Source organism: Carcharodon carcharias (genome assembly GCF_017639515.1).
Source record: "Carcharodon carcharias isolate sCarCar2 chromosome 29 unlocalized genomic scaffold, sCarCar2.pri SUPER_29_unloc_2, whole genome shotgun sequence".
Taxonomy (NCBI): Eukaryota; Metazoa; Chordata; class Chondrichthyes; order Lamniformes; family Lamnidae; genus Carcharodon; species Carcharodon carcharias.
Genome location: NW_024470665.1, coordinates 3,216,971 through 3,243,319, shown reverse-complemented (window position 1 = coordinate 3,243,319; position 26,349 = coordinate 3,216,971). Strand labels below are relative to the sequence as shown.

The window sequence follows — 26,349 nt, the reverse complement described above, 5'->3', positions numbered from 1 at the left end:
CTCTCTCTCACTCCCACCCCCCTCCAGTCTCTCTCTCTCTCTCTCTCCCTCCAGTCTCTCTCTCTCTCACCCTCCCTCCAGTCTCTCTCTCACCCTCCCTCCCAGCCCCCTCCAGTCTCTCTCACACTCTCTCCCTCTCCCTCCAGTCTCTCTATCTCTCTCTCTCTCTCCCTCCACCTCCAGTCTCTCTCTCTCTCTCCCTCCACCTCCAGTCTCTCTCTCTCCCTCCACCTCCAGTCTCTGTCACACTCTCTCCCTCCCCATCCAGTCTCTCTCTCTCTCTCTCTCTCAGCACCCTCCAGTCTCTCTCTCACTGTCTCCCTCCCCCTCCAGTCTCTCTCTCTCTCTATCTCTCTCCCACCCCCCTCCAGTCTCTCTCTCACTGTCTCCCTCCCCCTCCAGTCTCTCTCTCTCTCTATCTCTCTCCCTCCCCCTACAGTCTCTCTTTCACTCCCACCCCCCTCCAGTCTCTCTCTCTCCCTCCCTCCCCCCTCCAGTCTCTCTCTCTCTCTCCCTCCACCTCCAGTCTCTCTCTCTATCTCTCTCCCCCTCCAGTCTCTCTCTCACTGTCTCCCTCCCCCTCCAGTCTCTCTCTCTCTCTATCTCTCTCCCTCCCCCTACAGTCTCTCTTTCACTCCCACCCCCCTCCAGTCTCTCTCTCTCCCTCCCTCCCCCCTCCAGTCTCTCTCTCTCTCTCTCTCCACCTCCAGTCTCTCTCTCTCTCTCTCTCTCCCCAGCCAGTCTCTCTCTCTCTCTCTCTCTCCCCAGCCAGTCTCTCTCTCTCTGTCTCTCTCCCTCCCCCTACAGTCTCTCTTTCACTCCCACCCCCCTCCAGTCTCTCTCTCTCCCTCCCTCCCCCCTCCAGTCTCTCTCTCTCTCTCCCTCCACCTCCAGTCTCTCTCTCTCTCTCCCTCCACCTCCAGTCTCTCTCTCTCTCTCCCACCCCCTCCAGTCTCTCTCTCTCTCTCTCCCACCCCCTCCAGTCTCTCTCTCTCTCTCCCACCCCCCTCCAGTCTCTCTCTCTCATTCCCACCCCCTCCAGTCTCTCTCTCTCTCTCTCTCCCTCTCCCTCCAGTCTCTCTCGCTCTCTCTCTCCCTCCAGTCTCTCTCTCTCTCTCTCTCCCTCTCCCTCCAGTCTCTCTCGCTCTCTCTCTCCCTCCAGTCTCTCTCTCTCTCCCTCTCCCTCCAGTCTCTCTCTCTCTCCCTCTCCCTCCAGTCTCTCTCGCTCTCTCTCTCCCTCCAGTCTCTCTCTCTCTCTCTCTCCCTCTCCCTCCAGTCTCTCTCGCTCTCTCTCTCCCTCCAGTCTCTCTCTCTCTCCCTCCACCTCCAGTCTCTCTCTCTCTCTCTCTCCCTCTCCCTCCAGTCTCTCTCGCTCTCTCTCTCCCTCCACCTCCAGTCTCTCTCTCTCTCTCTCCCACCCCCTCCAGTCTCTCTCTATCACTCCCACCACCCTCCACTCTCTCTCTCTCCCTCCCTTCCCCCTCCAGTCTCTCTCTCTCTCTCTCTCTCCCTCCAGTCTCTCTCTCACCCTCCCTCCCAGCCCCCTCCAGTCTCTCTCTCTCTCCCAGCCCCCTCCAGTCTCTCTCACACGCTCTCCCTCTCCCTCCAGTCTCTCTCTCTCTCTCTCTCTCTCCCTCCCCCCCTCCAGTCTCTCTCTCTCTCCCTCCCCCCTCCAGTCTCTCTCTCTCTCACCCTCCCCCTCCAGTCTCTTTCACTCCCACCTCCCTCCAGTCTCTCTCTCTCCCTCCCTCCCTCCCCGTCCAGTCTCTCTCTCTCACTCCCACCTCCCTCCAGTCTCTCTCTCTCCCTCCCTCCCTCCCCGTCCAGTCACTCTCTCTCTCTCTCACCCTCCCCCTCCAGTCTCTCTCTCTCTCTCTCCCTCCCTCCCCCCTCCAGTCTCACTCTCTCTCTCTCACCCTCCCCCTCCAGTCTCTCTCTCTCTCCCTCCCTCCCCCCTCCAGTCTCACTCTCTCTCTCTCCCTCCACCTCCAGTCTCTCTCTCTCACCCTCCCCCTCCAGTCTCTCTCTCTCTCTCCCTCCACCTCCAGTCTCTCTCTCTCTCTCTCGCACCCACCTCCAGTCTCGCTCTCTCTTCCTCTCCCTCCGCCCTCTAGTCTCTCTCTCTCCCAGCCCCCTCCAGTCCCTCTCTCTCTCTCTCTCTCCCTACCCCTCCCCCTCCAGTCTCTCTCTCTCTCCCTACCCCCCTCCAGTCCCTCTCTCTCTCTCTCTCTCCCTACCCCTCCCCCTCCAGTCTCTCTCTCTCTCCCTACCCCTCCCCCTCCAGTCTCTCTCTCTCACTCCCACCCCCCTCCGGTCTCTCTCTCTCTATCACCCTCCCCCTCCAGTCTCTCCCTCTCTCTCTCCCAGCCCCCTCCAGTCTCTCTCTCTCTATCACCCTCCCCCTCCAGTCTCTCCCTCTCTCTCTCCCAGCCCCCTCCAGTCTCTCTCTCTCTATCACCCTCCCCCTCCAGTCTCTCCCTCTCTCTCTCCCTCCACCTCCAGTCTCTCTCTCTCTCTCCCTCCCCCTCCAGACTCTCTCTCTCTATCTCTCTCCCTCCAGACTCTCTCTCTCTCTCTCTCCCTCCCCCTCCAGACTCTCTCTCTCTATCTCTCTCCCTCCAGACTCTCTCTCTCTCTCTCTCCCTCCACCTCCAGTCTCTATCTCTCTATCTCTCTCCCTCCAGACTCTCTCTCTCTCTCTCTCCCTCCACCTCCAGTCTCTATCTCTCTATCTCTCTCCCTCCAGACTCTCTCTCTCTCTCTCTCCCTCCACCTCCAGTCTCTATCTCTCTATCTCTCTCCCTCCAGACTCTCTCTCTCTCTCTGTCCCTCCACCTCCAGTCTCTATCTCTCTATCTCTCTCCCTCCAGACTCTCTCTCTCTCTCTCTCTCCCTCCACCTCCAGTCTCTATCTCTCTATCTCTCTCCCTCCAGACTCTCTCTCTCTCTCTCTCCCTCCACCTCCAGTCTCTATCTCTCTATCTCTCTCCCTCCAGACTCTCTCTCTCTCTCTCTCCCTCCACCTCCAGTCTCTATCTCTCTATCTCTCTCCCTCCAGACTCTCTCTCTCTCTCTCTCCCTCCACCTCCAGTCTCTATCTCTCTATCTCTCTCCCTCCAGACTCTCTCTCTCTCTCTCTCCCTCCACCTCCAGTCTCTATCTCTCTATCTCTCTCCCTCCAGACTCTCTCTCTCTCTCTCTCTCCCTCCACCTCCAGTCTCTATCTCTCTATCTCTCTCCCTCCAGACTCTCTCTCTCTCTCTCTCCCTCCACCTCCAGTCTCTATCTCTCTATCTCTCTCCCTCCCCCTCCAGACTCTCTCTCGCTCTCTCTCCCTCCCCCTCCAGACTCTCTCTCTCTCTCCCTCCCCCTCCAGACTCTCTCTCTCTATCTCTCTCCCTCCCCATCCAGACTCTCTCTCTCTCTCCCTCCCCCTCCAGACTCTCTCTCTCTATCTCTCTCCCTCCCCCTCCAGACTCTCTCTCTCTCTCTCTCTCCCTCCCCCTCCAGACTCTCTCTCTCTCTCTCTCCCTCCACCTCCAGTCTCTATCTCTCTATCTCTCTCCCTCCCCCTCCAGACTCTCTCTCTCTCTCTCTCCCTCCACCTCCAGTCTCTATCTCTCTATCTCTCTCCCTCCCCCTCCAGACTCTGTCTCTATCTCTCTCCCTCCCCCTCCAGTCTCTCTCTCTCTCCCTCCACCTCCAGTCTCTCTCTCTCTCCCTCCCCCTCCAGACTCTCTCTCTCTCTCTCTCTCTCCCTCCACCTCCAGTCTCTATCTCTCTATCTCTCTCCCTCCCCCTCCAGACTCTGTCTCTATCTCTCTCCCTCCCCCTCCAGTCTCTCTCTCTCTCCCTCCACCTCCAGTCTCTCTCTCTCTCCCTCCCCCTCCAGACTCTCTCTCTCTCTCTCTCTCCCTCCCCCTCCAGACTCTCTCTCTCTCTCTCTCTCCCTCCACCTCCAGTCTCTATCTCTCTATCTCTCTCCCTCCCCCTCCAGACTTTCTCTCTATCTCTCTCCCTCCCCCTCCAGTCTCTCTCTCTCTCTCTCCCTCCACCTCCAGTCTCTCTCTATCTCTCTCCCTCCCCCTCCAGTCTCTCTCTCTCTCTCTCCCTCCACCTCCAGTCTCTCTCTCTCTCCCTCCCCCTCCAGTCTCTCTCTCTCTCTGTCTCTCTCCCTCCACCTCCAGTCTCTCTCTCTCCCTCCCCCTCCAGTCTCTCTCTCTCTCTCTCCCTCCACCTCCAGTCTCTCTCTCTCTCTCTCCCTCCACCTCCAGTCTTTCTCTCTCTCTCTCCCTCCACCTCCAGACTCTCTCTCTCTCTCTCCCTCCACCTCCAGTCTCTCTCTCTCTCCCTCCACCTCCAGTCTCTCTCTCTCTCCCTCCCCCTCCAGTCTCTCTCTCTCTCTCCCTCCACCTCCAGACTCTCTCTCTCTCTCTCTCTCTCTCTCCCTCCACCTCCAGTCTCTCTCTCTCTCCCTCCACCTCCAGTCTCTCTCTCTCTCCCTCCCCCTCCAGTCTCTCTCTCTCTCTCCCTCCCCTTCCAGTCTCTCTCTCTCTCTGTCTCTCTCCCTCCACCTCCAGTCTCTCTCTCTCTCTCCCTCCCCCTCCAGTCTCTCTCTCTCTCTCTCCCTCCCCCTCCAGTCTCTGTCTCTCTCCCTCCACCTCCAGTCTCTCTCTCTCTCTCCCTCCACCTCCAGTCTCTCTCTCTCCCTCCACCTCCAGTCTCTCTCTCTCTCTCTCCCTCCCCCTCCAGTCTCTCTCTCTCCCTCCACCTCCAGTCTCTCTCTCTCTCTCTCTCCCTCCCCAGCCAGTCTCTCTCTCTCTCTCTCCCTCCCCAGCCAGTCTCTCTCTCTCTCTCTCCCTCCCCAGCCAGTCTCTCTCTCTCTCTCTCCCTCCCCCTCCAGTCTCTCTCTCTCTCTCTCCCTCCCCCTCCAGTCTCTCTCTCTCTCTCTCCCTCCACCTCCAGTCTCTCTCTCTCTCTCCCTCCCCCTCCAGTCTCTCTCTCTCTCTCTCTCTCCCTCCACCTCCAGTCTCTCTCTCTCTCTCTCCCTCCCCCTCCAGTCTCTCTCTCTCTCTCTCCCTCCCCCTCCAGTCTCTCTCTCTCTCTCTCCCTCCACCTCCAGTCTCTCTCTCTCTCTCCCTCCCCCTCCAGTCTCTCTCTCTCTCACCCTCCCCCCTCCAGTCTCTCTCTCTCTCTCTCCCTCCCCCCTCCAGTCTCTCTCTCTCTCTCTCACTCCTACCCCTCTCCAGTCTCTCTCACTCTCTCTCACTCCTACCCCCCTCCAGTCTCTCTCTCTCTCACCCTCCCCCTCCAGTCTCTCTCCCTCTCTCCCTCTCTCCCTCCCTCCCCCCCTCCAGTCTCTCTCACTCTCTCTCACTCCTACCCCCCTCCAGTCTCTCTCTCTCTCACCCTCCCCCTCCAGTCTCTCTCCCTCTCTCCCTCTCTCCCTCCCTCCCTCCCCCCTCCAGTCTCTCTCCCTCTTCCACCCCCTCCAGTCCCTCTCTCTCTCTCCCTCCCCCTCCAGTCTCTCTCTCTCTCCCTCCACCTCCAGTCTCTCTCTCTCTCTCCCTCCCCCTCCAGTCTCTCTCTCTCTCACCCTCCCCCCTCCAGTCTCTCTCTCTCTCTCTCTCCCTCCCCCCTCCAGTCTCTCTCTCTCTCTCTCACTCCTACCCCTCTCCAGTCTCTCTCACTCTCTCTCACTCCTACCCCCCTCCAGTCTCTCTCTCTCTCACCCTCCCCCTCCAGTCTCTCTCCCTCTCTCCCTCTCTCCCTCCCTCCCTCCCCCCTCCAGTCTCTCTCACTCTCTCTCACTCCTACCCCCCTCCAGTCTCTCTCTCTCTCACCCTCCCCCTCCAGTCTCTCTCCCTCTCTCCCTCTCTCCCTCCCTCCCTCCCCCCTCCAGTCTCTCTCCCTCTTCCACCCCCTCCAGTCCCTCTCTCTCTCTCCCTCCCCCTCCAGTCTCTCTCTCTCTCTCTCCCCCTCCAGATTCTATCTCTCTCCCTCTCCCTCCCCCCTCCAATCTCGCTCTCTCTTTCTCTCTCTGCCCTCCAGTCTCTCTCTCTCTCTCTCCCTCCAGTCTCTCTCTCTCACTCCCACCCCCCTCCAGTCTCTCTCTCTCTCTCCCTCCGCCCTCCAGTCTCTCTCTCCCTCCCCCTCCAGTCTCTCTCTCTCTCTCTCCCTCCCACCCCCCTCCAGTCTCTCTCTCTCTCTCTCCCTCCGCCCTCCAGTCTCTCTCTCCCTCCCCCTCCAGTCTCTCTCTCTCACTCCCACCCCCCTCCAGTCTCTCTCTCTCTCTCTCCCTCCCCCCTCCAGTCTCTCTCTCTCCCTCCCCCCTCCAGTCTCTCTCTCTCTCTCCCTCCCTCCCACCTCCAGTCTCTCTCTCTCTCTCCCTCCCTCCCACCTCCAGTCTCTCTCTCCCTCCCTCCTCCCTCCAGTCTCTCTCTCTCTCTCCCTCCCTCCTCCCTCCAGTCTCGCTCTTTCTCTTTCTCCCTCCGCCCTCCAGTCTCTCTCTCTCTCTCCCTCCCTCCCACCTCCAGTCTCTCTCTCTCTCTCTCCCTCCCTCCCACCTCCAGTCTCTCTCTCTCTCTCCCTCCCTCCCACCTCCAGTCTCTCTCTCCCTCCCTCCTCCCTCCAGTCTCGCTCTTTCTCTTTCTCCCTCCGCCCTCCAGTCTCTCTCTCTCTCTCCCTCCTCTCTCCAGTCTCTCTCTCTCTCTCTCTCTCCCTCCTCCCTCCAGTCTCTCTCTCTCCCTCCCCCCTCCAGTCTCTCTCTCTCTCTCTCTCCTTCCTCCCTCCAGTCTCTCTCTCTCCCTCCCCCCTCCAGTCTCTCTCTCTCTCTCTCCCTCCCCCCTCCAGTCTCTCTCTCCCTCTCTCCCTCCCCCCTCCAGTCTCTCTCTCTCTCTCTCCCTCCCCCCTCCAGTCTCTCTCTCCCTCCCTCCTCCCTCCAGTCTCGCTCTTTCTCTTTCTCCCTCCGCCCTCCAGTCTCTCTCTCTCTCCCTCCCTCCCACCTCCAGTCTCTCTCTCTCTCTCCCTCCCTCCTCCCTCCAGTCTCGCTCTTTCTCTTTCTCCCTCCGCCCTCCAGTCTCTCTCTCTCTCTCTCCCTCCCCCCTCCAGTCTCTCTCTCTCTCTCTCTCCCTCCCCCCTCCAGTTTCTCTCTCTCTATCTCTCTCTCCCCCTCCAGTCTCTCTCTCTCTCCCTCCCCCCTCCAGTCTCTCTCTCTCTCTCTCTCCCTCCCCCCTCCAGTCTCTCTCTCTCTCTCCCTCCCCCCTCCAGTCTCTCTCTCTCTCTCTCTCCCTCCCCCTCCAGTCTCTCTCTCTCTCCCTCTCTCCCCCCTGCAGTCTCTCTCTCTCTCTCCACCTCCAGTCTCTCTCTCTCTCTCTCCCTCCAGTCTCTCTCTCTCTCTCCTTCCCCCCTCCAGTCTCTCTCTCTCCCTCCCCCCTCCAGTCTCTCTCTCTCTCTCTCCCTCCCCCTCCAGTCTCTCTCTCTCTCCCCTCCAGTCTCTCTCTCTCTCTCTCTCTCTCCCCCCTCCAGTCTCTCTCTCTCTCTCTCTCCCTCCCCCTCCAGTCTCTCTCTCTCTCCCCTCCAGTCTCTCTCTCTCTCTCTCTCTCTCCCCCCTCCAGTCTCTCTCTCTCTCTCTCTTTTTCCCGTACCCCTCCTGTACCCCTCCTCCTCCCCTCTGCCCTCCACCCTCCACCCTCCACCTTCCACCCTCCACCCTCCAACCTCCACCCTCTGCCCTCCACCCTCCAACATCCACCCTCCACCTTCCACCCTCCACCTTCCACCTCCACCCTCCACCTTCCACCCTCCACCTCCACCCTTCACCTCCACCCTTCACCTCCACCGTCCACCCTCCACCCTTCACCTCCACCCTCCAACTCCACCCTCCAACTTCACCCTCCAACCTCCACCCTTCACCTCCACCCTCCACCTCCACCCTCCACCCTTCACCTCCGCCCTCCACCCTCCACCTTCCACCTCCGCCCTCCGCCCTCCACCTTCCGTCCTCTGCCCTCCGCCCTCCACCTCCAACCTCCACCCTCCACCTTCCGCCCTCCACCCTCCACCTCCAACCTCCACCCTCCACCCTTCACCTCCGCCCTCCACCCTCCACCCTCCACCTTCCACCTCCACCCTCCACCTTCCGCCCTCTGCCCTCCGCCCTCCACCCTCCACCTCCACCCTCCACCATCCACCTTCCGCCCTCTGCCCTCTACCCTCCACCTCCACCCTCCACCCTCCACCTTCCACCCTCCACCCTCCACCCTCCGCCTTCCGCCCTCCGCCTTCCGCCCTCCGCCTTCCGCCCTCCACCCTCCACCCTCACCCTCACCCTCACCCTCACCCTCCACCCTCCACCCTCCACCTTCCGCCCTCCACCTTCCGCCCTCCATCCTCCACCCTCCACCTCTGCCCTCTGCCCTCCGCTGTCCACCCTCCACCGTCCACCCTCCACCCTCCAACTCCACCCTCCAACTCCACCCTCCAACTCCACACTCCAACTCCACCCTCCAACTCCACCCTCCAACTCCACTCTCCAACTCCACCCTCCAACTCCACCTTCCACCCTCCACCTCCACCCTCCACCTCCACCCTCCGCTGTCCCTGGCCACTAGACCGTGAGAGGGAAATGGTGTTGATGCTGGGACCGATGGTGAGAAATGCACTTGTGTGTTTGACCCCCACCCCCGTGTGCAGCAGCTGGCACCAGACCCTTGGCCTGTCCCCCTCTCCTCCGGCTGTTAGTCCATCAGGAAATAAAAGGCCGATTGTGCATCCCCCAGGAACCCTTCACCACCCCAGGACATCCCAGCGCCGGCCACAGCCAAAAAGTGAAAGGACCATTTCCTTGGAGGTGAGGCTGCTGTTATGAGGTGGCAAACACGGCGGCCGATTTGCGCACAGCAGGATCCCACAAACAGCAATGTGGTCACAACCCAGATGATTGTTTTACTAAAGTCGTTGATTCAAAGGTGAAACACCCCACCCCCCCCCTCCCAAACTCCCCACCCCCTCCCCCAAACTCCCCACCCCCCTCCCCCAAACTCCCCACCCCCCTCCCCCAAACTCCCCACCCCCCTCCCCCAAACTCCCCACCCCCTCCCCCAAACTCCCCACCCCCTCCCCAAACTCCCCACCCCCCTCCCCAAACTCCCCACCCCCTCCCCCAAACTCCCCACCCCCTCCCCCAAACTCCCCACCCCCTCCCCAAACTCCCCACCCCCTCCCCCAAACTCCCCACCCCCTCCCCCAAACTCCCCACCCCCTCCCCCAAACTCCCCACCCCCTCCCCAAACTCCCCACCCCCCTCCCCCAAACTCCCCACCCCCTCCCCCAAACTCCCCACCCCCCCCTCCCAAACTCCCCACCCCCTCCCCCAAACTCCCCACCCCCTCCCCCAAACTCCCCACACCCTCCCCCAAACTCCCCACCCCCTCCCCCAAACTCCCCACCCCCCCCCCTCCCAAACTCCCCACCCCCCCCTCCCAAACTCCCCACACCCTCCCCCAAACTCCCCACCCCCTCCCCCAAACTCCCCACCCCCTCCCCCAAACTCCCCACCCCCCTCCCCCAAACTCCCCACCCCCTCCCAAACTCCCCACCCCCTCCCCCAAACTCCCCACACCCCCCCCCAAACTCCGCACCCCCTCCCAAACTCCCCACCCCCTCCCCAAACTCCCCACACCCTCCCCCAAACTCCCCACACCCTCCCCCAAACTCCCCACCCCCCTCCCCCAAACTCCCCACCCCCCTCCCCCAAACTCCCCACCCCCTCCCCCAAACTCCCCACCCCCTCCCCCAAACTCCCCACACCCCCCCCCAAACTCCGCACCCCCTCCCAAACTCCCCACCCCCTCCCCAAACTCCCCACACCCTCCCCCAAACTCCCCACCCCCTCCCCCAAACTCCCCACCCCCTCCCCCAAACTCCCCACCCCCTCCCCCAAACTCCCCACCCCCTCCCCAAACTCCCCACCCCCCTCCCCCAAACTCCCCACCCCCTCCCCCAAACTCCCCACCCCCTCCCCAAACACCCCACCCCCTCCCCCAAACTCCCCACCCCCTCCCCCAAACTCCCCACCCCCTCCCCCAAACTCCCCACCCCCTCCCCCAAACTCCCCACCCCCTCCCCCAAACTCCCCACCCCCTCCCCCAAACTCCCCACCCCCTCCCCCAAACTCCCCACCCCCTCCCCCAAACTCCCCACCCCCCTCCCCCAAACTCCCCACCCCCTCCCCCAAACTCCCCACCCCCTCCATTTCCCCACCGCCCCACCCCCTCCCCCAAACTCCCCACCCCCCTCCCCCAAACTCCCCACCCCCTCCCAAACTCCCCACCCCCCTCCCCCAAACTCCCCACCCCCTCCCCCAAACTCCCCACCCCCTCCATTTCCCCACCGCCCCGCCCCCAACCCCCCACCCCTCCCCTCCCCAAAAGTCCCCAACTCCAAACTCCCCACCCCTCCCCCAAACACCCCCCATCTCCCCACCCCCCCCCAATCTCCCCCAAACACCACACCCACCCCCCAGCTCCCCACCCCCCCCCAAACTCCCCCAAACACCCCACCCCTCCCAAACTCCCCCAAACACCCCATCCCGCCAAATTCCCCACCCCTCCCCCCCCATCACTCCCCGCCCCTCCCTCCCCCAAAACTCCCAACCCCAACCCCTTGCTCTTCTTCCAGATAGCGTTCACCTGAGAGGGCGGACGAGGTATCAGTTTGAGGCCCTTTTGCGACAGGCTGCATCGCAGGCAGTGCAGCGCTCCCTCGGCGGGGAGCCTCCGGCGGCGCCCCCTTCCCCCCTCGGCCCGGCTGCGTTGCCCTGGATTATGGGGCTGAAGCCTGTGGGAGTGAGTAAACAGAGAGAGAGCGAGAGCGCGAGAGAGATCAAGCTACCAATGACTTTGTGGCTGGTTTCAGTCTCATGACCTGGAGCTGATAACTCTCTTGGAGATAAAGTGGCCACTAATTTGTGATAGAGAGAGAGAGAGGGAGAAACTATCTTGTTTTGCATCGCTGGATCCTGTGGAGAGTCAGCCGTGTCGATCCTGATAAATTATGTCGTCACCTTCGGATCTGTCAGCCTGGACGATTTGGGTTTGGCTCCTGAGCAAGCTGTGCGCAAACCCGGTTTCAGTGAGGGAGTGCTCTATATCCGGGGTTGGGTTCCCTCGGGAGATGGCCATAAATCACTCCGGCCCATCGAGTGGGACAGTAACGGGCCTTCGGAACATAGGCGCAGGCCATTCGGCCCTTCGATCCCGTTCTCCGCCATGTATCTGGACCGTGGTTGATCTTCTTGCCTCACCGACACCCTCACGCACTACCCGCCGCGTGTTCCTCGATGTCCCCGGCGCCCACGAGCCCCATCGACTTCCGGTCTGAGCATGCTGAGCGACCGAGTACCCGCAGCTCTCTGGATCGGAGAGAATTCCAATGACCCTCCGCAATTCCGAGTGAGGGAATTCCTCCTCGTCTCGGTCCTGAAGGGCCTGCCCCTTGCCCTGAGACTGTGTCCCCTGGGGTTGTTAGACACCCCCCACCCCCCACCCCCACCCCACAAATGGGAAACACCACCCTTCATCCACCCCGTTGAGCCCCGCAGGGGGTTTTTTGCACACTCCCCATTCTCCTCAAGCTCTCGCAATACAGGCCCAGTCCCCTCAACCTCTCCTCATAAAAGACCATCCCAGGGATCAGTCTGGTAAACCTTTGTGGCATTGCCTCCGAGCCCGGTGTATGCTCCCTCCGAGCCCGGTGTATGCTCCCTCCGAGCCCGGTGTATGCTCCCTCCGAGCCCGGTGTATGCTCCCTCCGAGCCCGGTGTATGCTCCCTCCGAGCCCGGTGTATGCTCCCTCCGAGCCCGGTGTATCCTCCCTCAGGTAAGCAGACCAAAACTGCACACACAGTGCTCCGGGCGCAGTCTCACCAAAAGCCCTGTATCATTGCAGGAGGGTTTCCGTACTCCCACGTTCGCTCTTTTGCCATGAAGCCAATTTGCTGTTTGTGTGCCATGGGACCATTTGGATGCTTAATTTGAGACTTGTGTTGGGGGTCATCGAAGGGCTATTCCTGGAGCGACTGGTGCAATTTTGTGTCTCCCGATTTCCCGGGGAGATTCTCCTATCTCCTTCTGGTGTTTCTCCCACTTCTCGTACCCCACCTGATCACCTAGTCAAGGCAACACATCAGTGGCACCTTAACCCCCCCTGGACAAAGTCCAACGGTGCCTTGCAGGGTTGTGAATCAGACAGAGTTTGACCCCCCCGCCCAGCCGCATCAGGAGATATTAGGCTCAGGTGACCTAACGTTCAGTCAAATAGGGAGCTTTTTAATGAATGTCTGAAAGATGGGAGAGAGAGAGAGAGAGAGAGAGAGAGGTGGAGAGGTTTAGGGAGGGAATTCCAGAGCTTAGGACCCCCAGGCAGCTGAAGGCACGGCCGCCAATGGTGGGGCGATGGGAATCGGGGGATGGTCAAGAGGCTGGAATTGGAGGAGCGCAGAGATCTCAGAGGGTTGAAGGGGCTGGAGGAGGTTACAGAGATAGGGAGGGTTGTAGGGGCTGGAGGAGGTTACAGAGATAGGGAGGGGTGTAGATGCTGGAGGAGGTTATAGAGATAGGGAAGGGTGTAGATGCTGGAGGAGGTTAGTGAGATAGGGAGGGTTGTAAGGGCAGGAGGAGGTTATAGAGATAGGGGTATAGGGGCTGGAGGAGGTTATAGAGATAGGGTTGTAGGGGCTGGAGGAAGTTGTAGAGATAGGGAGGGTTGTAGGGGCAGGAGGAGGTTACAGAGATGGGGAGGGTTGTAGGGCCAGGAGGAGGTTACAGAGATGGGGAAGGTTGTAGGGGCTGGAGGAGGTTACAGAGATAAGGAGGGTTGTTGGGGCTGGAGGAGGTTACAGAGATAGGGAGTGTTGGGGCTGGAGGAGGTTACAGAGATAGGGAGGGAGGTAGGGGCTGGAGGAGGTTACAGAGATAGGGAGGGATGGAGGGACCGGAGGAGGTTACAGAGATAGGGTTGTTGGTGCTAGAGGAGGTTACAGAGATAGGGTTGTTGGTGCTAAAGGAGGTTACAGATGGAGGGTTGTAGGGGCTGGAGGAGGTTAAAGAGATAGGGAGGGGTGTAGGGGCTGGAGGAGGTTACAGAGATAGGGAGGGTTGTAGAGGCTGGTGGAGTTTACAGAGATAGGGAGGGTTGTAGGGGACTGGAGGAGGTTACAGAGATAGGGAGGGTTGTAGGGGACTGGAGGAGGTTACAGAGATAGGGAGGGTTGAAGGGGGCTGGAAGAGGTTACAGAGTTAGGGTTCTTGGGGCTAGCGGAGGTTACAGAGGTAGGGTGGTAGGAGCTGGAGGCTGCAGATAGGGAGGTGGGAAGTCGGGAACAGAGGGAACCTCCCTTCTTGTTTATTTGTTTCCATCGAATTATTCCAGTTAAACTCCAAGCCAGACCTGTTAAAAATGTAGCATCTTATGAACGAGATCAAGGAGAAATGAGAGAAATGAGGCTGCACAGACCAGGCTTGAGTTTCCTCGAGTCTAGCAGATTGAGGGGTGACCTAATCGAGAGGTTTAAGATGATTACAGGATTCGATAGTGTGGATAGAGAGCAACTATTTCCTCTGGTCGGGAAGGAGTCCAGAACATGGGGGCAGAATCTTCAAATTGGATCCAGGCTGTTCAGGGGGTGACATCAGGAAGCACTTCTTCACACAAAGTGGGGGATGGAAATCTGTCCATTGGGATTGTGTACAGCGGGAGTGAACGGGAAGGGGTTTGGGTCCATTGGGATTGTGTACAGTGGGAGTGAACGGGAAGGGGTTTGGGTCCGTTGGGATTGTGTACAATGGGAATGAACGGGAAGGGGTTTGGGTCCGTTGGGATTGTGTACAGTGGGAGTGAACGAGAAGGGGTTTGGGTCCATTGGGATTGTGTACAGTGGGAGTGAACGGGTAGGGGTTTGGATCCATTGGGATTGTGTACAGTGGGAGTGAACGGGAATGGGTTTTGGATCCATTGGGATTGTGTACAGTGGGAGTGAATGGCTCCATTGAATGGGAAGACTGATTAATTCTCACCTGGAATTTCGCTGTTTGTTTTTGTCTTCCCAGGCCGATGGATCGCCTGTCGAGCTGGTACCAGTTTGGATAGGGGGCAGTGCCCATCTCAACCTGCGATAGCTCCAAGTGCCTCACCCATTGTGCCTTCAGCAGAATGTGCCCCCGGACCCTCTCCATTCGCTTTCTGGTGGAGTGTGATAACACCGTGCTCCGGGAAGGCCCTGTCGCTGGCCTGAGAGGTCACTGTTAACGCAAACAGGCGTCTCGAGAGACCGGCTGGACCTGCCTTAGCCTCACCCCAGGCATCCAAGGAGGCATTTCGGGAGGGGTCAGTGTCAGGGGCTGGGTGGGTGATGGCTAGCTGAAGACTGGACCACCAGCAAGCGGTAACCGTGCGCCAGGAAGGATTTTCCTGTCGCTGCTGTAGACACGCAAGACCGGACGATGCTGATGAAGGTCCCGTCCAAGGTGCGCTACCTCGCCCTCCTGGTGTGCGTACAGCTCATGGTCATAGTGCTGCTGTACCGCGAGGGGTCCCGTCAGAGAGTGGCATACCTCCTCGGTGTCCTGTGGAGGGGTGGGACCTCGCCCGTGTCCTTCCATCCCAACGCCTCCCGGGTCGGAGACGTCTATTTGAACCTCAGCCTGATCACTCGGCCGATCGTCGGCGAGGACCAGCTCCCATATTGTCCAGAGATCTCACCATACCTGGGTAAGCAACCGATGTGGTGGCTGGCGCTGCTTGTGTCGGGGGTGGGGGGGGGTGGGGGCGGGTCCTGGTAGAGGTGGAGTTGACGGGGTGGGCGATGGGTGGGTTCGTTTGGTTCCAGTTCAGTGCACAAACTCTCGCGAGAGGAGTCTGTCCCGAGAGCAGACTTATACAGTCTTCCAGATGCATCCACACCGTCCAGGGTAAATCAACCCCGCTTGATCGGCACCCCATCCACAAACATTCACTCCCTCCACCACCGACGCACAGTAGCAGCAGTGTGTGTGCCATCTACAAGATGCACTGCAGCAACTCACCAAGGCTCCTTCGACAGCACCTTCCAAACCCACGACCTCTACCATCTAGAAGGACAAGGGCAGCAGACACATGGGGAACACCCCCACATGGAAGTTCCCCTCCAAGTCACTCACCATCCTGACTTGGAAATATATCGGCCGTTCCTTCACTGTCGCTGGGTCAAAATCCTGGAACTCCCTCCCTAACAGCGCTGTGGGTGTACCTACACCACACGGGACAAAATCCTGGAACTCCCTCCCTAACAGCACTGTGGGTGTACCTACACCACATGGACAAAATCCTGGAACTCCCTCCCTAACACCGCTGTGGGTGTACCTACACCACACGGACAAAATCCTGGAACTCCCTCCCTAACAGCGCTGTGAGTGTACCTACACCACACGGACAAAATCCTGGAACTCCCTCCCTAACAGCACTGTGGGTATACCTACACCACAGGGTCAAAATCCTGGAACTCCCTCCCTAACAGCGCTGTGGGTGTACCTACACCACATGGACAAAATCCTGGGACTCCCTCCCTAACAGCGCTGTGGGTGTACCTACACCACACGGACAAAATCCTGGAACTCCCTCCCTAACAGCACTGTGGGTGTACCTACACCACAGGGGACAAAATCCTGGAACTCCCTCCCTAACAGCGCTGTGTGTGTACCTACACCACACGGACAAAATCCTGGAACTCTCCCTAACAGCGCTGTGGGTGTACCTACATCACACGGACAAAATCCTGGAACTCCCTCCCTAACAGCGCTGTGGGTGTACCTACACCACACGGACAAAATCCTGGAACTCCCTCCCTAACAGCGCTGTGGGTGTACCTACACCACACGGACAAAATCCTGGAACTCCCTCCCTAACAGCACTGTGGGTGTACCTACACCACTCGGGACAAAATCCTGGAACTCCCTCCCTAACAGCGCTGTGGGTGTACCTACACCACAGGGACAAAATCCTGGAACTCCCTCCCTAACAGCGCTGTGGGTGTACCTACACCACACGGACAAAATCCTGGAACTCCCTCCCTAACAGCACTGTGGGTGTACCTACACCACTCGGGACAAAATCCTGGAACTCCCTCCCTAACAGCGCTGTGGGTGTACATACACCACATGGACAAAATCCTGGAGCTCCCTCCCTAACAGCGCCGTAGGTGTACCTACACCACACGGGACAAGGCAGTTCACCCACCACCTTCTCGAGGGGCAATGAGGGATGGGCAATAAACGCTGGGCCCAGCCAGCGAGGCCCACATCCCCGTGAATGATCGCGGTTTACTGATCAGCTCCTGCTCTTCAGAGCTGCTCAACCCCAAGATAGCTGGGCCCCATCTTTCAGTGACGTGGAAGGTCCAGTTAATGTCTCCTTCTCTCTGCTTCCCTTTGATTTGGCTGTTTCCTACCTGTCGAATCCCGGCTCCCTTCGGTTTGCAGCTCACGCGACAATCGCTGGGTTTCAGAGCACCTTCCCCGTTTGTCCTTCAAACTTCCAAAGAAATTGTAAAGCTGTCCGTTCAGCGAGGCACCTGAGAGAGGGTCGATGAGGGCAACGCTGTTGATGTGGTGCACATGGACTTCCAAGAGGCCTTTGATATGGTGCCGCATGCAACAGAGCCGCGGGCACATTCAGAGCTCGAGGTGCCCGTGACAACGTAGACGTGGCATTGGCTGAGTGTTGGGAAACAGAGAGTAGTGGCTCATGACTGTTTCTCGGGCTGGAGGAGGGTTTGCACTGGACTTGCACGACTGTGGTGGTGGGGGGGGGGCGGTCTGTGTGTCGGGAACCCCCCTCCCTCCACCCCGTTTATGCCGACGTTAATGATCTAGACCTTGATGCACAGGGCACGGGTTTCACAATTTGCTGTTGACCACCCCCCCCCCCACCACCACCACAGCTCGTGAGTGCTGTGAACTGTGAGCAGGGCAGGGTAGGACTTCAAAAGGGCACAGACAAGTTGAGGGAGTGGGCAGGTAAATGGCAGATGAAGTTCAATGCAGAGAAATGTGAAGTGATTCACTTCAATAGGACAAGCGCGGAGAGACAGTATAAAATAAAGGGCACAGTTCTGAAGGGGGTGCAGGAGCAGAGGGACCTGGGGATATACGTGTACACATCATTGAAGGGGGCAGGACAGGTTGAGAGAGGGGTTAATGAGGCCCATACAGTATCCTGGGCTTTATTAATAGGGGCGTAGAGTACAAGAGCAAAGGAGGTTATGTTAAACCTGTGTAAAAACCCTGGCTCAGCACCAACTAGAGTATTGTGTCCACTTCTGGGCTCCGCACTTTAGGAAGGATGTGAAGGCTTTAGAGAGAGAGTGCGGAAAAGATTCACGAGAGTGGTCCAGGGACGAGGGGGACTTCAGTTCCGGGGACAGGTCGGAGAAGCTGGGACTGTTCTCCTTGGAGGAGAGAAGCTGGAGAGGAGATTTGATCGAGGCGTTCGAAATCATGAGGGGTCCCGGGACAGAGTCGATCGGGAGAAACTGTTCCCATTGCTTGAGGGGCGGGGGGGGGGGCTGTGGAGGAAGGATGGAGAACCTTGTGGGGGGGACACGGGTTTAAGACGATTGGTAAAGGAAGCAACGGCGACAGGAGGAGAAACTCTTTCACGCAGCGAGCGGTTGGGATCCGGATCGTTCCGCCCGAGAGTGTGGGGGGGTGGGGGGGGGGGTAGGCGGATTCAATGGGGGATTTGGAAAGGGAGTGGGATGGTTAACGGGAGAGAGAAAATGTGCAGGGTTACGGGGAGGAGGCGAGGGATTAGCTGAGCTGTTCTGGCAGAGATCTCACACACACACACACACAAACACACACACGCACACACACACACACACACACACACACACAAACACGCAACAGGACAAATGGGATCCTCCTGTGCTTTAGTGATTCTGTGGGTGGGCTGTTCCACTGTGTGACGGTGGGATAGAGAGAGAGAGAGGGCACAGCGGAGGGGACAGATGTTGAGGGCAGAATGGTCGGGATAGGGATCGCGAGAGCGAGCGAGACATCTCCCGATTTCCCCCAAAGCGCTTCAGATCCCATATGGAATACATTAGTTTCAGAGCTGCAGTCCCTGTTGTTAAAAATGTCGGAAGGGCGCCAGCCCTTTGCGCACAGCAACCTCCAGCCAAGCATCCACGCGAACGCTCGCTTGACGAAGGGACCAGGGTTAGCATATAAGGAGAGAGGAGGTCGATTTGACTTGCGTGTCCTGGAATTTTAGACGGCTCGGGGTGGTGAATGGAGGGAGTATTTTTTTTTTTTTTGAAGGATTTTGGCAGCGGTTGTTGGAGAGAAGCCATTTCCTTCAATTTGTTTTTGTTGACGAGAGGCTCAGAACGTTCTAGTATTTACCCCAGGAAATTCAAGAGGAGGACGGAGTAAAACGTGCTGAAAGCCTCCACCTCCAATAGTGCGGCGCTCCCTCGGTACTGACCCTCCGACAGTGCAGCACTCCCTCAGTACTGACCCTCCGACAGTGCAGCACTCCCTCAGTACTGACCCTCCGACAATGCCGTGCTCCCTCAGTACTGACCCTCCGACAGTGCGGCGCTTCCTCGGTACTGACCCTCCGACAGTGCGGCGCTTCCTCAGTACTGACCCTCCGACAATGCCGTGCTCCCTCAGTACTGACCCTCTGACAGTGCAGCACTCCCTCATTACTGACCCTCTGACAGTGCAGCACTCCCTCAGTACTGACCCTCCGACAGTGCAGCACTCCCTCATTACTGACCCTCCGACAGTGCAGCACTCCCTCAGTACTGACCCTCCGACAGTGTAGCACTCCCTCAGTACTGACCCTCCGACAGTGCAGCACTCCCTCAGTACTGACCCTCCGACAGTGCAGCACTCCCTCAGTACTGACCCTCCGACAGTGTAGCACTCCCTCAGTACTGACCCTCCGACAGTGCAGCACTCCCTCAGTACTGACCCTCCGACAGTGCAGCACTCCCTCAGTACTGACCCTCCGACAGTGCAGCACTCCCTCAGTACTGACCCTCCGACAGTGCAGCACTCCCTCAGTACTGACCCTCCGACAGTGCAGCACTCCCTCAGTATTGACCCTCTGACAGTGCAGCACTCCCTCAGTACTGACCCTCCGACAGTGCGGCGCTCCCTCAGTACTTACAATCTGACAGTGCGGGAATCCCTCAGTACTGACCCTCCGACAGTGCGGCGCTCCCTCAGTACTGACCTTCTGACAGTGCAGCACTCCCTCAGTACGGACCCTCCGACAGTGCGGCGCTCCCTCAGCACTGACCCTCCGACAGTGCAGCACTCCCTCAGCACTGACCCTCCGACAGTGCAGCACTCCCTCAGTACTGACCCTCCGACAGTGCAGCACTCCCTCAGTACTGACCCTCCGATATAGAACGGACCTAATCCCCGTTGCCTGTGTTGTTGCTCCCCCCCCCCCACCAAGGAGGTCCGATCCGAGTAAGCTTCCCGAAGGAGCTAACGCTGGAGGAGGTGAAGAGGAGGAACCCCTACCTGATGGCGGGGGGGAAGTACAAGCCGCCTGACTGCGAGTCGACGCACAGCACAGCGGTGATCATCCCCCACCGGAACCGGGAGCAGCACCTCAAGCACCTGCTCTACTACCTCCACCCGTTCCTGCAGAGGCAGCAATTGAATTATGGCATTTACATCATTCACCAGGTCAGTGACCTGGAGTGGGGGGAGGAAGGGAGGCGAGCAATTTGGAGTGGTGGGGGGAGTCACCCGGAGGCGGGTGGGGTGGGGAGGGCGGTACCTGGGCCGCACCGAGAGAATGCCGGGTCTGCTCACTGAGCCTCGGGTCGCAGACCGGCCCTTATCAGCCATCATTGAATGGCGGAGCACACTTGATGGGCCGAATGGCCTAATTTCTGCTCCTATGTCTTATGGACCTACAGGCCGAGGCTTGGACCCCGCCATCACCTGCTCTCTTGGTGATTTTCCTCTCTCCGCAAGCCCCTTTTTCTCCCCGCCCACCCTCGCTCCGCCCGTCACTCCACCCCACCCAACCCCGCGCACTCCGCTCTCTCACACTTTCTCCCTTTCTCTGAGCCTAGGCTGGAAACCACACCTTCAACAGGGCCAAACTGCTGAACGTGGGCTTCAAAGAGGCGATGAAGGAGGCAGACTGGAACTGCCTCTTCTGTCACGATGTGGACCTCATCCCCGAGGACGATCGCAACATCTACACCTGCGAGGCGAACCCCAAACACTCCTCCATCGCCATGGACAAGTTCGGCTACAAGTAAGTAAGGAGAACCTGCGCCCAGCGGGACCGGGGGAGAACCACGCTGTCGGAGGGTCAGTACTGAGGGAGCACTACACTGTCGGAGGATCAGTACTGAGGGAGCACTACACTGTCGGAGGGTCAGTACTGAGGGAGCGCTGCATTGTGGGAGGGTCACTGCTGAGGGAGTGCCGCACAGTCAGAGGGTCAGTACTGAGGGAGTGCTGCATTGTGGGAGGGTCACTGCTGAGGGAGTGCCGCACAGTCAGAGGGTCAGTACTGAGGGAATGCTGCATTGTGGGAGGGTCACTGCTGAGGGAGTGCCGCACAGTCAGAGGGTCACTGCTGAGGGAGTGCCGCACAGTCAGAGGGTCACTGCTGAGGGAGTGCCGCACAGTCAGAGGGTCAGTATTGAGGGAGTGCTGCACTGTCGGAGGGTCAGTACTGAGGGAGTGCTGCACTGTCAAAGGGTCAGTACTGAGGGAGTGCCGCACAGTCAGAGGGTCAGTACTGAGGGAGTGCTGCACTGTCAGAGGGTCAGTACTGAGGGATTGCTGCACTGACAGAGGGTCAGGACTGAGGGATTGCTGCACTGTCAGAGGGTCAGTACTGAGGGAGTGCTGCACTGTCAGAGGGTCAGTACTGAGGGATTGCTGCACTGTCAGAGGGTCAGTACTGAGGGAGTGCTGCACTGTCAGAGGGTCAGTACTGAGGGAATGCTGCAGTCAGATGTTCAGTACTGAGGGAGTGCTGCGCTGTCAGCGGGTCAGTACTGAGGCAGTGCTGCACTGTCAGAGGGTCAGTACTGAGGGATTGCTGCACTGTCAGAGGGTCAGTACTGAGGGAGTGCTGCACTGTCAGAGGGTCAGTACTGAGGGATTGCTGCACTGTCAGAGGGTCAGTACTGAGGGAATGCTGCACTGTCAGAGGGTCAGTACTGAGGGAATGCTGCAGTCAGATGTTCAGTACTGAGGGAGTGCTACGCTGTCAGCGGGTCAGTACTGAGGCAGTGCTGCACTGTCGGAGGGTAGGCACCGAGGGAGTGCTGCACTGTCGGAGGTGGAGGTTTTACTCCATCCTCCTCTGGAACCTCCTGGGGTAAATACTGGGCTGGCCTCAGAGCCTGGTCCTCCTGGTGTGACTGCCCCCTACAGGTTTGAAGCCCAGTGCTCGTGTGCAATGGCGCCATTTGTAAGTGCGTTTGTCCTACCGACAGGCTGGTCCTCTGCTCCTGAGGAGGGACCAACTGCAATGGACAGACGTGGGGGGTACACAGGAGGCAATGGAATCTGTGGGAGCTGTGGGGGTGTTTGCCTGGAGCAGATGGTGTGGTGATCCCCGGGGAGGGGTGGGGGTGGAATGGTGAATGGGCCAGAGTGTGGCGATTGCCAGTGGAGACTCAGTCGGACAAAGGGCAGCCTTCAACAGTGACGTGAATCGACAGGGCTATTGTTTTGCCTCCTGCAGGTTGCCTTACAGAACCTACTTTGGTGGTGTCTCAGCCCTCACTCCCGATCAATACATGAAGATCAATGGATTCCCGAATAATTATTGGGGCTGGGGGGGTGAAGACGATGACATAGCATCCAGGTACGTGTTTTGCTTTCATTCATTTGTTCCCTCACTCACGGGCTGTGGGCGCCACTGACCGGGCCAGCCTTTGCTGCCCATCCCTAATTGCCCCTTGGGAAGGCGTTGGTGAGCTGCTGTCGTCCGTGGGGCGTGGGTGCACCCACTTGGGGGAGCCTCAAGATCCTCGTTGCTCACTCCACCGGCAACAGCTCAGCCAATCGGAGGTGGCTTTCCAAACAATCAGCGTTCATTTCTCCTGTCGTATAAATCGTCGTGGTTCTTTGAAATTTTGCATTCTTGCACTTGTCCTGAAGATGAGGAGCTCTGGTGACGTGTTCCTCTCTCTGCAACGATGACCTTCTAACCCCCACAGCCCATCTCCATGACAACCTGGCCTGCTTTGGGAAGGTCCCCAACCGAAATACAAAATAACACTCTTACCTTCAAAACAACTCTTTGATTCGGTAACCCACATGAATAGTACATATCTCGAATGAATATGATTGCCCTGTCTCCAGACTGGTTGTGTCCATCAAGAAACCCCAATGTTTACAAACTATCTTCTTTAAATGTGGGTCCCAGATGAATAATTTAAATTTTTTTATTGAGATGTGTGGGGATCTCCTTCCGTCAATATCTCTCTCAGCAGTGGGGTGCCCATCGTTCAATTTTGTTTTCACCATGAACTTTGGCCTGGTAAGATGAGCATGGGTAACTATTTAAACCCGGGTTTGTTTGATTTTCATTTGTGTTAGCGTTGTTTATCAGTTTCTTAACCAGCCTTTATCATCTACCTTTAACACTTTTTAATCTCCAGCCTAAAAGTTATATCTAAAATATTCACATAAGCCATGACACCAGAAGATTATGACAGTCCCAGTCTCCATATCCCCTGTTTAGACCACGCTCGGAGCACTGTGCACAGCTCTAGCCTCCATACGTATTGGTGGGTGAGGGAGTGAATGGTTAAGGTGGTGGATGGGTACTGACCACACTGGAACTACTTACATGCACAGTTCCGGTCTCTCTATCCCTTGGTTAGACCACACTGGGAGCACTGTGCACAGTTCCAGTCTCCATATCCCTTGGTTAGACCACACTGGGAGCACAGTACACAGTTCCAGTCTCCATATCCCTTGGTTAGACCACACTGAGAGCACAGTGCACAGTTCCGGTCTCCATATCCCTTGGTTAGACCACATTGGGAGTACTGTGCACAGTTCCTGTCTCCATATCCCTTGGTTAGACCACACTGGGAGCACTGTGCACAGTTCCGGTCTCCATATCCCTTGGTTAGACCACACTGGGAGCACTGTGCATAGTTCCAGTCTCCAAATCCCTTAGTTAGACCACACTGGGAGCACTGTGCATAGTTCCAGTCTCCAAATCCCTTGGCTAGACCCCACTGGGGGCACTGTGCACAGTTCCAGTCTCCATATCCCTTGGTTAGACCACACTGGGGGCACTGTGCACAGTTCCAGTCTCCATATCCCTTGGTTAGATCACACTGGGAGCACTGTGCACAGTTCCGGTCTCCATATCCCTTGGTTAGACCACACTGGGAGCACAGTGCACAGTTCCGGTCTCCATATCCCTTGGTTAGACCACACTGGGAGCCCTGTGCACAGTTCCAGTCTCCATATCCCTTGGTTAGACCACATTGGGAGCACTGTGCACAGTTCCGGTCTCCATATCCCTTGGTTAGACCACACTGGGAGCACTGTGCACAGTTCCAGTCTCCATATCCCTTTGTTAGACCACACTGGGAGCACTGTGCACAGTTCCAGTCTCCGTATCCCTTGGTTAGACCACACTGGGAGCACTGCGCACAGTTCCGGTCTCTCTATCCCTTGGTTAGACCACACTGGGAGCACTGTGCACAGTTCCGGTCTCCATACTATAGAAAAGACATCGAGGCACTGGAGAATGTGAAAAGAACATTCCCAAGGACGATCCCAGAACTGAGAGGTTATAACTATCAGGAAAGACTGAACAGGCTGGGGCTCTGTTTTCTCTAGAAAAGAGAAGGCTGAGGGGGGGAGACCTGATCGCGAGGTCTTTAAACTGTTGAAAGGGTTTCGATGGGGTAGATGTAGAGAAGATGTTTCCACTTGTCGGAGTTAGACCAGAACTAGGGACAATCGATATAATATCATCACTAATAAACCCAATGGGGGAATTCAGGAGAAACCTCTTTACCCAGAGAGTGGGGAGAATGTGGGACTCGCTCCCACAGGGAGTGGTCGAGGTGAATAGTGTCGATGTATTTAAGGGGGAAGCTGGATAAACACATGAGGGAGAAAGGACTAGAAGGATATGGGGATGGGGCGAGATGGAGGGGGGGGGGTGGGAGGAGGCTGGTGTGGGGCAGGTACACCAGCACGGAGTAGATGGGCCGAATGGCTTGGTTCTGTGCTGGGAAGTTTCGGGAGTTGTGTGTGTTTTCTGATGGTCTGAGATTGATTCCTGTCCTGTTACAGAATCTACCTGAATGGGATGATGATCGTGCGCCCAGCAGTGCAGTTTGGCCGGTACAAGATGATTAAACACTCTCATGACAAAGGGAACGAGGAGAACCCAAAAAGGTGACTATCACCACCCCCCACTCCACCCAGTCCCCACCAGCACCCTGTAACCCGACTCCAACTTGGCAAGTTAAGGGGCAATGGATGACGGGGCTATAATGAACAGTAAGGAAGGTGTTCAACTAGGTGAGGATTGGTGCTGAAGATTGCTGGAGAGTTTTCCACTGGTTTGCGACTAGAGTATGGTGTCCAGTTCTGGTCACCTCACTTTGGGGAGGAAGTGAGGGTCCTTGAGAGGGTGGGGAGGAGATTGAGCAGAATGGGGTCCAGGGATGAGGGATTTTAGCTACAAGGTTGGGTTGGAGAAGCTGGGGTTGTTCTCCTTGGAGCAGAGGAGATTGAGGGGGGATCTGATCGAGGTGTACAAGATGATGACGGGTTTAGATAAGGTAGACAAAGAGAAGCTGTTGCCATTAGCTGATGGTACAAGGACTGGGGGACACAGATTGAAGGTTTTGGGCTGGGGGTGGTGGATGTGAGGAGAAACCTTTTTACACAGCGAGTGGTAATGAGCTGGAACTCGCTGCCCACGAGGAGGGTGGGAGCAGAGACGGTGAACGATTTCAAAAGGAAATTGAGGGCAATAAACTCGCAGGGATACGGGGATAGAGCGGGAGGGACTGAGTGGAATGCTCTGCAGAGAGATGGCACGGAGTCGATGGGTTGAATGGTCTCCTCCTGTGCTGGAATGACTTTGCAGGACACAGGCCTACCTGAGGGGAAAGGGAATGGTGGTTTGGATGTTACACAGTCTCTCTCTCTTACTGATTTCCCCCACACCAGGTTCAATCTGCTAGCAAAGACCAGACAGTCTTGGAAAGAGGATGGAATGAACAGCCTGGAATATCTTGTTCTCTCCAAGGACCACCTGCCCCTCTACACCAACATCACCGTGGACATTGGCAGCGAGAAAGGGCTTTGGCACGCTACATGACCTACGCCCCCCACCCCCCCGCCCAACCCCTCTCCACACCCACCCCCTCCCGAAATCAGGCAGGGTCTGGGGGAAGAGGGGGCACTCGGAGAGATGCACAACACTGAGATACATCAGCAACCCTGGGAAGCCAACAAAATCCCCCAACTAAAGGCTGATGAGGAGCCTCGGAGTGGGAGGTTATGTCTAGTTATGCAGTGGTCACGCTGACTCGAACTTGGTTTCTAATCACATTCTCCTTGGACACTTCTCACGCGACGATTACCCGTTGACATTGGGTCAGGGGGATATTCTCCACCAGTGAGGCCCCTCTTTCTCGTTGACGTTCCTGTATTGACAAGGGAATCTCTCCTCGGCGACAGTCTGCGTCTGGAACTTGATATTTCGTTTTGTTTGTAGAAGCACATTATCTGAATCTATATCTTTATATATATATATATATATATTTACACAATGGCATTTTCTTCTGTAGTGGGTGGTGTGCACAGTTGGGAATGAAGGGGAGGGTGGGTTCGAGGTATCACTGGCTGCACCTGTTCCCAGCAGCTTTTAATGTGACACATTCCAGCTCCCCAGGAGCCCATCTCCCTCCTTCTCCCTTCTCTCTCTCTCTCTCCCTCTCTCCTTCCCCTCCCTTCTCTCTCTCCCTCCTTCTCCCTTCTCTCTCTCTCTCTCCCTCTCTCCTTCCCCTCCCTTCTCTCTCTCCCTCCTTCTCCCTTCTCTCTCTCTCTCCCTCTCTCCTTCCCCTCCCTTCTCTCTCTCCCTCTCTCCTTCCCCCTCCCTTCTCTCTCTCTCTCTCTCCCTCTCTCCTTCTCCCCTCCCCTCTCTCTCTCTCTCCCTCTCTCCTTCCCCTCCCTTCTCTCTCTCTCTCTCCCTTCTCTCCTTCCTCCTCCCTTCTCTCTCTCTCCCTCTCTCTCCTTCCCCTCCCTTCTCTCTCTCTCTCCCTCT

At 57.7% G+C, this 26,349-nt stretch overlaps 2 protein-coding genes across 2 annotated transcripts in view; one reads left to right on the top strand and one right to left on the bottom strand.

Annotated features, from left to right (window-relative positions):
- Nucleotides 1-14,234, bottom strand: part of LOC121274029 (26S proteasome regulatory subunit 6B-like) — a 48,584-nt gene extending 34,350 nt beyond the window's left edge. The window contains exon 1 of the mRNA XM_041181159.1: nucleotides 14,076-14,234. Within this exon, the coding sequence (XP_041037093.1) occupies nucleotides 14,076-14,234 (159 nt within the window). The remainder of the gene's footprint in view (nucleotides 1-14,075) is intronic.
- Nucleotides 14,106-25,845, top strand: si:dkey-199f5.8 (beta-1,4-galactosyltransferase 3). The gene is made up of 6 exons (XM_041181191.1): nucleotides 14,106-14,769; nucleotides 19,510-19,745; nucleotides 20,141-20,328; nucleotides 21,778-21,900; nucleotides 24,363-24,467; nucleotides 25,251-25,845. Exons 1-6 carry the CDS (start codon nucleotides 14,502-14,504, stop codon nucleotides 25,399-25,401), a joined length of 1,071 nt encoding a protein of 356 aa, XP_041037125.1. The 5' UTR covers nucleotides 14,106-14,501; the 3' UTR covers nucleotides 25,402-25,845.
- The last annotated feature ends 504 nt before the right edge of the window (nucleotides 25,846-26,349 follow it).

What these genes read in the sequence shown, in the direction of transcription:
- si:dkey-199f5.8 (XM_041181191.1), top strand. Translation starts at nt 14,502, where the DNA reads ATGCTGATGAAGGTCCCGTCCAAGGTGCGCTACCTCGCCCTCCTGGTG. An exon ending in ATGGACAAGTTCGGCTACAA is followed by an intron (nt 20,329 to 21,777) that starts GTAAGTAAGGAG and finishes TGCCTCCTGCAG; the next exon opens with GTTGCCTTACAGAACCTACT. An exon ending in AACGAGGAGAACCCAAAAAG is followed by an intron (nt 24,468 to 25,250) that starts GTGACTATCACC and finishes CCCCCACACCAG; the next exon opens with GTTCAATCTGCTAGCAAAGA.